We start from the raw sequence: 9,534 nt of genomic DNA, 5'->3' as shown, positions 1-9,534 counted from the left end.
TGTCCCAGAAGGTGCAGTTCATCCGGATTTGCGTGTGCCTTCATATGCTCCCTTCGCGAGATATACGGTGGAGGAATTGCTTGCCCAGCCTGGATGGGAGGGTTTGGATGTTCTAGACCCCGATAGACCCCGAGGAACTTATTGGTAAGTTATTAATTCATTTTTATTTTGTAACGGTTAAATTGATTTTTTCAGGTTTGGGGCTAACAATCGTGTTAGCCGGAGCGTTTCGGCGACGATTAAGGGTTACTACGACGGGGCATACCCGAACTGGAGCAAGACACCAAATCACGTTAAGATCACGTGGTTAAATGTTTGCGGTAAGATTTTTAAATTTAATTAAATTTTCACTTTTAAATATATATATATATATATATATATTTAATATTTATTATTAATTGTAATTTTTTCAAAATTTTTATGTTTCAGCAAAAGTGGCATTGGTCTTTGGGAATCACCGAGAGGGTGAAGGCGGAATTTGTTGCAAAGGCAAAGATACGCCTCTGCAACACAGTCTCTGATTGGAAGGACAAGTGGGAGATCTACGGGTATGAGGGAAAGCCCACTGAGCTCACGACGGATGTGTGGGATGGCCTCATCGCCTATTGGGAGCACCCCTCTTCGATCAGAAAGGCCAATTCGTGCTCGACTTCTCGAAGGACGAAGGATAAAGATGGTCATTTGCCCATGCTTCACAGAACTGGACAAAAACCTCATGCAGGAGTCTGTCTAGAAGCTGTAAGTTTTGTTTTAAATATATATTTTAAAATATTCAATTAATATAATTTATAATATTTAATTTAAATTTTTTTTGTAGTTCGAGAAGACGGGAGTCTTACCTTCTCTATCTGACCTATTCAAGATGACTCACGCCACATCCGACGGAGTTTTTGTGGATCCTGCATCTGAGAAACTCTTCCGAACAGTGGCTGGTCGGATTGAAGAACGGGAGACTCAACTAACCCAGGAGTCTCCCGATGGATTACCAGTCACATTGTCCACCCAAGAGGTCGACAGAATCTTCGAAGAGGTAACTTAAAATTTTAGTTTACATTATTTTAAATATTTTAACATAATTAACTATATTAATATATGTTTTGATTTTATAGGTGGCTCCTAAAAAAGAAGGGACGGATAGTCGGTATAGGCTCTGTTAACGAAGTTGCAAGGGCAACTTCGTCATACACTTCGAGACGGGATGAAGAGACTGCTCAGATGAAGGCTCAAATGGATAGCCAGAAGGCTCAAATGGATAGCCAGCAGGTTCGTTTAGACTCTCTTGAGGATTTACTAGACGTGATGGCCGTGGGAAACCCGGTTATGCAGAGAATGTTGAGTGAGAGACGAGCCGCTCTTGGAATGCCACCACGAGATCCCCAAGAGTCCGATCCAACACGTCAACAGCCGAGCAACCCCACCAAGTACTTCGACAATATGTAGTTTTTTTCTGTTTGTATTATGAATTTAAATATTATTGTATGACTTTTTAAAAATATGTTTTCCAATTTCATATTTTGTTTTAAAATTTAAATTATTTTAAATTCTGAATATTAAATATAAATTAAAATCTATTATATATTAATTAATAATAATATAATAAGAAACGATGTAAACTCCTCGTAAACATTACATGGAGTTTACATCGAATGTTTACGAGTGATTAACATCGAAATATTTACGAGGATTTTACATCGAAATGTTTACGAGTGATTTACAACGAAAGTATTTACGTGTGCTTTACATCGAAACAATTACGTGGGCTTTACGACGAAGTCTTACGTGGCGTTTACGACGAATCCTTTCCCTGCGCTTTTACGAGGAATATATTTCGTCGTAAATGTAACGAGTCGTTTACGACGAAACCTCCGTTACGACGGACGTTTAACAACGAAACGTCTTTCGACGTTAATTCGTCGTAACACCCCGTTTACGACGAATTTACAACGAATACTGCCCTAGTAAAAAATATGTTTTCTTGTAGTGATATGTTTGATTAATACAAATAATCTTAATTTTGATACAAATTTGTTTTGTAAAATATTTTTTTTGCATGATAGATATGATAAAAATTAAAAGAAGTGTAGTGAATCTACATATTTTGTAAAAAAAATTGAACTTAGTTAACAATTATAATAACACAAAACTCAAGAAAAAAATTATAATTGTCAGAATGTGTAGTCTTCCTTTAATGTAATACTTTTACATAACTAATAATGTGAATAAAATTTATCAAATCATATGTTAGAATAATAATTATATAATTTTATATTTTTTTTTTAACGATGATTTATTATATGATCTCACAATTATGATATGAGAAAGATTACATAGACGATTCGACAACCGACAATACTACTTGCCTAACTGCATCACATGAACCGTCCTATGAAGATCCACGCCTGACAAGATTTACTTGCAAGATCTCTTGTAAGCCTTTCTTCTATAGTCTGCATAATTGTTTAATAAATCGCTTTCTCTGGGACTTGAAACTTAGATTTCATGTAATCTGCAATAAATGCATAGTCTGGGATTCGAACCCTAGACTTAGGTGTAAAAGCTTTAAACTTAACCAGTAGGCTATGGTGCTTCCACTAATTTGATACATTAAAAACTTTAAATATAATCAAGATATACATGTATTTATATATTGCCGGATCGGATCAGATATTCGCTTCTCAGAATTTTAATATTTGTGATTTGCTTCGATTTTAACGGATATTGATTTTTAGTATTGCTTTGCTTCGAAAGTTTACGGATACCCAGAATTTTCGGATCGAATCGAAACGAATAACAAATCGAATCAAATGTAACGGATAAAATGTTCAGCCCTATTAAGAGCATAAATGTTGAAATTTAAGGAGGAACTGACTCGCAATTTTCTATGTTTGGCCCTAACAAGTATTAATTGCTTCAAAAGTTACCAAAAATACTTCAAATGAGAGTGGATATATAGGTCATGAAAAAGGAGAGATGATAGATATAGATCGTTGGGATGGTACAATTAATGTAGCATAAAGGTGCACAAAAAATATTCTTAGCCACTCCATTAATATGATGACGATCTTGATCACATTTACACCAACGCGTGTTTCTCTTCCCTTTACATAGCCTTCTTTGCTTCCAGTCGTGCAAGCCTTCTGCTTGTGTGTCTTTGAGTCAGATGGTTAAAATTTCCAATCGTGCAATGATGTTAAGAAACTGCATATGCTCCAATTTGTATTTTTATCGTACTATGTCATTCTATGTGTATTAATGTGTTTTTAGCGTCGGTTTGTACTATTATTACTTTCTCATAACATAGTCTTTTTTTTAAACGGCTTCTCATAACAGTCTCTTCAACAACTGGTTCGATCGTACGTAATCAGTGGCAAGTTGGCAACCCTACTAGAGTTGAGTCGACCATGACCATCTGCCTAAGTCAAGCTTTCTACTTCTAGTTTCTTTGTCTAGTTTTTCGAACCAATTTAAACATTAAGCATTTGCTAATTTTGCTGATTATTAGATGTAATATGATTTTAATTTCAAAAAATATTCAAATAGCTCAATCTCGTTTCAAAATATAAGAAAGTAACGAACCATGGTGACATGAACCAAATTTAAGATAAGATAAGAAGAGGTTAGTTAGTAAAAGTAACATATTATTCTCTCTCTTTTTGTAAAATATAAATATTATATTTTACAAAAAAGAGAGAGAATAATATGTTACTTTTACTAACTAACCTCTTATCTTATCTTAAAATTGGTTCATGTCACCATGGTTCGTTACTTTCTCATATAGTTTTTACATAAGCGCCACCTTAAGATAATAACAATTTAAATAGAATAAAATTTACGTATATTTATATATTTCAACAGAATTTACATAAATATATATATTTCTACTCAAATATACATATATGTAAGCTATATTAAGCTATACTTTTACTTATAAGAAAATAAAATAGCAGTTAATTAAATAAATCATAATGATATAATTTAGTAAATTTATTTTAATAGACTAAAAAATTCAGAAAACAATTTTTTTATAAGGAATGATATTTTTTTGTGTAACAGTCTTCATATTTTGTCATATATGAAATATATAGATAGTTAATGATTAGTGTATCAAAAGTTCCCTTTTGAAAACAATATATAGCTCATTCTTATGTGTCTACTAAAACAATATAAATACATATCATTTCTTTTGTGTTAGGACATATGTCTTAAATAGCAGTTAAATTAAATAAATCATAATGATATAATTTAGTAAATTTATTTTAATAGACTAAAGATTTCAGAAAACAAATTTTTATAAGGAATGATATTTTTGGGTAACAATCTTCATATTTTGTCATATATGAAATATATAGATAGTTAATGAATAGTGTATCAAAAGTTCCCTTTTTGAAAACACTATACAGCTCATTCTTATGTGTCTACTAAAACAATATGAAAATACATATCATTTCTTTTGTGTTAGGACATATGTCTCCAAATAAATCAAAATTATACATGAGTCAGCTTGCATATTTTTTGTGTGCGTTAATTGTGAATTCAATCTTGAAAATATCATATTAAAAATTGGTCACATATATCTATATACATATGTATGTGTGTGTGTGGTATAATGCAGGCATGAGTCTTATGAAAATCCAGCAAAACTACCTGAATATCCATCAGTACGTAGCATCCAACCATTAGAAAGCAGTCAGGTAACTTATGATAGTTAAAAGTGTTTCATTGTAGTTCGGATTTTCTGGATCCATTATTTCATCGATTTTTAAGTTGAGCAATCTGTTTCAGATTAATTATTCAAAGCACACCCTCTCTCTCTCTCTCTCTTTAGCCATGAATGTATCGGGCTTACCCTGCTGGTATGTTCTACAGTTTATATATATATATATTATCGTCTAAATTCTCTCTGTTTTTTTGTACTAGTTAAAAACTCTTGGCATGTGGTTCACGTCACAAGTGTAATTACGGTTTGTTGTTGGAAAATAGTTCGAACACACATGGCTTTCTAGGTTCTAACATGATGGATCATATACTTACTGTCTTTCAGTGTAAATCAGAGGTCGACATTTCGACCAAAGAAGAGGAAGCATCATCCATCAGGGAGCAATGTCAGTGGACTGAGTATTAGTGATCATGTGGTTGAAAAACCATTCACAGCGACTCTCATGAGTTACAACCTCAGAGAAGCCGTGAAACTACCTTATGGTGAAGACATTAACCAGTGGTTGGCCATTCACAGTTAAGACACAATCATTCTTATAATCCCTACTTGATTTGCTTATTATCTTAATATTTAATTTGTATGTTTGGTTTATTTTAGCCATAGATTTCTACAACCATGTAAAACGTTTTGTACGCTACTCTCAAAGAGTTCTGCACAACCACCACTTGCCCTATCATGAATGCTGGATCCTTGTAACTCACTCTTTCACTCATGATTCTTATCCATCATCCAAATCTGAGTTGATGATACATCATTTTGGTCATTTTCTTCTTCTTTTTGGTTGCAGATATGAGTATAGATGGGCAGATGGGATCGCTATAGAAGCCAATAACGGTTTCTGCTCCTGAATACGTTGGGTATCTCATGAACTGGATTGCAACTCAGATCGATAACGGAACCATCTTTCCGCAAACACCTGGTACCTGTTAAGCTTGTCTATAGATTTTAAACGTATCTAATCAAGTTTTTTTATCATCAACTTAAACAGATTCATACTGACTCTCTAAATGAAAGTTTTTTTAAGTTGTAACACTTGTGTATTTCTCATCATTTATTCAGAAGCAACATTCCCATCGAATTTTAAGGACTTCGTGAAGGTGATTTTGAAGAGGCTGTTTAGGGTTTATGCACACATCTATCATTGTCACTTTCAGAAGTTGTGAATCTCAAGGAAGAAGCTCATCTCAACACTTGCTTCGAACATCTTGTTCTCTTCACATCTGTGAGTTGATGGATCTCCTCTGGAACATGTTGAATGTTATAGTAGTTAATGTCAAAAACGATGACGTGAGTTTATTGTTTTGCAACATGCAGGAGTATCAGTTGATTGATGAAGCAGAGATGGAGCCTCTTAAAGAGCTCGTGGGAAAAGTTTTGAAACCATAGAAAAAATCTATGGTTTCAAGGTGGAAAATAAGGGTTGTGAGATATATACCAATAATTAACATCCTAAAGGAGATGATGTTTATGTAACTAGTCGAGCTTATACAAATGAGCTGATTTAATATATGCAATAATCTATCTTCTGATGTTTTCAAAGTTTCACCATATATACTCAAATAGTCAAATATCCTCCATGGTTGGAATATATCCTTTTTATCTTTTCCTTGAACTGAGTTGCGTGACCTAGAAGGTTAGAAGAGGTTTTATGCTTTGGGATTAGAATCAAAGGACGATTCTAGACGCTAACTTTTAGAGAAAAACACACATCAAAATAAAAAAATTTCTAGTTCCTTCACTGCAAGTTTGCAACTACACCCAAACCAGCAAATATACATAGCAACCAAACACCTCTGGGTAAACGGTGGTCCTTAACTTGACTTTGAATATAACAAGTGGTTAACATAGCTTCTCATTCATTTTGCAAGAACTAGTATTTATTCTACGACATGGATGACCATCAAGGTTAATTAAGAAATCAAATAGTTCCTCTTCAAATAACAATTGGAATTCAAGTTTATTTGATGCGGTAAAAAAGTTAATAGCAAAAAGCATATCAAAGAAAAATAGTTCACATCCATACTAAATGAAAAACAAAAAAAAAACATAATATGGCCCGATGTGACAAACAATTTATGATGAACTGCCTTCTCCACAAGTGAGCAAGAAGCTGAAACTTGGGTTTTCATGGATCAATGCAAGAGTATCAATGTCGTTTACATCCCCTTGTTCCGTTGATTTTGATAAATCCTCTACGGTGAATGGAATGCTGCGTTTTGATTGATCACTCTCCGTTACTTGAGAGCAATGTGACAAAACATTTATTCAATAACAATAAGAAAAAAAGGTTTATGTTTACCTCAAGTCGTCCTCCAAAAGAGAGTCACTCCGTACACCATCGGTCAAGTCATCTATCAATCTAATCATCATGCTTGAAATAACCTTATGGTTTGAAAAAAAAACAAAGAGAAAGTTTAAGTTAAACAATGTCTAGATAGAATCAAAGGTTTAGACGTCATTTTACAAGTGAAAACGTACATCTGAAGAAACGCTGCTCATGTCATAAATGTCATCAAAGTACATAGCACTGATTCTGTATAGCTGCCGTATACTTAGCACCTGAACCACAAAAGCAACTTCAATGTTCACCTCTTGGAAAAAAAAAACAAAATAAAAGTCTAATGATCATTACCGGACAGAGTTCTCTTGTTATTTTGTCTAAGGTCATTTCCTGCTTTTGAATAATGGCCTGAAAGAGAGCCAAAACAATTGAGTTTACAATGCAATAGAAGGTGTGGCATAGCATCAAATATAGTTATACCTGCAAGAATCCAGCTGCCTGTCTGATATGACTCAACTCATCCCAAGCTGAACCAGCATACTGTTTTTTTTTACAACAAACAATTAAGTCAACTTTTCAGAAAAAAAAATTCTAAGATGTGATGAAATCAAAGCTTACTTCATCAGTAGCCTCTATACACCAATTTTTTAGTTTAGCCAAACCTGTTTCAACGTACTCCCCGTTGACAAAATAGCGACAGTCATCGCTTAGGAGAATACTGCACAAGTAGTTGATTTACAGAGAAAACTTTCTGTCAGCCAAGGAAAACTTACCTTGAGACAAAAGAAAAGGAGATATTACTACTAGTGAACATGCATGCCTGTTTAGGAGCTGAAGATTGATGAAGAAGAATATTTGTGTGATTAATTTGCTGACCAGGAATGGTGGAGTCTGCATCAAGCAAAGTTAGAGAGTTCATTGCTCATTACTCATTAGATTATCTCAATCCGAAGCCCAAGCTGTTATATATTCTTATTAAATCGCAGACTCACATTGTTTGCTTTCATTAGATTCAAGTAATGCTTAGCCTTTCCACAATACTTTCCCAGTGACCAATCAAATCTTGTTGAGGAACATTTTTTCTTGCGCCTGTGTCATGTAACCATGTCTTATATACTAAATCGATGAAACAATGAAATGAAACTTGAAGGTCAATATATAGACACACTATTTAAAGGAAGTAAATAAACAACCTGTTTAGATAACCGGAGAAGAGAAAAGACCTCAATCTTCAGATTATCTCTGATCATAACATACATCTTCTCTAGGAATCCAATAAGCTTGCTTGAAAGAGTTGCTGGGTACTTTGCTTCAACTTGCATTTGTCTATCCAAAGAAGAGACAACACCGCCTCCCATGCATCCCTATTTAGAGTGTAAACAAGACACACAAGACATGAAGTGAGTCAGATAAAGGTCAAGTCAGGGAGAGTAAAAACAAAGATTTATAGCTTGTTACTCTGGACTCTGGTATGCAGCACTTGTGAATGTGTGCTGCAGTAGCTTAAGTAACATGGTTGAATTAGATAACCAATACGCCAAAACTTGGTTGTTATCTGGTACCTGTATGGAAGACAACATTTTTCATATTGAATCAAACACTTGCTAACGTAATTTATTTAACCATGTTGCAATAATTCATAACCCAAAGCTTCTGAACAGTGAAGCAAGAAAGAACCAGCTCTTACTTCAATGGCCGAAGCTATTGTTTGAATGATACGGTCAAAGATGTTTGTTTCTTCGAGTTCAAATGATCCCAGTGAAGGAGACATTTGTAAATGAGAACATGCAGCAACAGGGTTGCCTCCAGCAAAGCCAAGGTTTTGTGAGATGCACGTGACTAGTAGTTCCTGATTTTCCTGAGTGACACCAAGCTAATAAACATAATGCAATACTCAGAATAAAAATACATGAAAAGATAAGCATTCTTCACTTTATATGAATCCACGCAAAGAAAAGAAATAAGTATGGTGTTGGCACCAGTTACACACACCTGTAGAGCCTCCACCTCTGAAGTCAATGAAAAGATTTTTTCAGTATCCTTAACTAATACCGAAGTCACCTTATCTACTGGAGCTTCTGTTACATTTATAGGCCATAAGCAATGAAGAAACAAGAAAGTAACCAGGTCTCATTTTTAAATGTGCAAGACTTAGTCAGAAAAAAGCACACTTCCTCTTACCTGTGTAGGCATTGTATTTCTCTTCTAGTCCGAAACCCAAAAGCAACACCAACATGCAAACGTCTGGAACTGAAAAAAAATATAGTTATAGCCATATTTAATCAACCAACAAGGATAACGATGACTAGTAAGAATCTATCTGGAGCATCAAAACTTGTGAGCAAAACGAAATAGTCAAAAGTGTATTGGCTAAGTTTAACAAACATGAGGAAAAAAAAACAAAACACACTGCTGGTTCATAAATTCCTTTGAAAAATGAAGCAAGAAAGAACCAACTTACTTCAGTGGCCAAAGCTGCTTTTGTCTGAATGATGATGAACCCTGGTTTCTACATGTTTATACAAACGTCATCCGA

At 34.2% G+C, this 9,534-nt stretch overlaps 1 protein-coding gene and 1 pseudogene across 1 annotated transcript; one reads left to right on the top strand and one right to left on the bottom strand.

The window, feature by feature from the left end:
* Positions 1 to 4,694: 4,694 nt before the first annotated feature.
* On the top strand, positions 4,695 to 6,380 carry LOC125601085 (annotated as a pseudogene).
* A 410-nt stretch (positions 6,381 to 6,790) lies between these two features.
* LOC125601082 (myosin-17-like) lies at positions 6,791 to 9,234 on the bottom strand. The gene is made up of 12 exons (XM_048773464.1): positions 9,180 to 9,234; positions 8,991 to 9,076; positions 8,686 to 8,871; positions 8,205 to 8,362; positions 7,987 to 8,087; positions 7,772 to 7,889; positions 7,617 to 7,716; positions 7,479 to 7,538; positions 7,350 to 7,406; positions 7,196 to 7,276; positions 7,017 to 7,099; positions 6,791 to 6,926 (listed from the first exon to the last, which is right to left on the bottom strand). The coding sequence occupies exons 1-12, from the start codon at positions 9,232 to 9,234 to the stop codon at positions 6,791 to 6,793; spliced, it is 1,221 nt and encodes a 406-aa protein (XP_048629421.1).
* Between the last annotated feature and the right edge of the window lie 300 nt (positions 9,235 to 9,534).

Source organism: Brassica napus, unplaced genomic scaffold, assembly GCF_020379485.1.
Source record: "Brassica napus cultivar Da-Ae unplaced genomic scaffold, Da-Ae ScsIHWf_2433;HRSCAF=3143, whole genome shotgun sequence".
NCBI classification, from domain to species: Eukaryota; Viridiplantae; Streptophyta; class Magnoliopsida; order Brassicales; family Brassicaceae; genus Brassica; species Brassica napus.
This window is presented reverse-complemented; position numbering and strand designations above follow the sequence as displayed.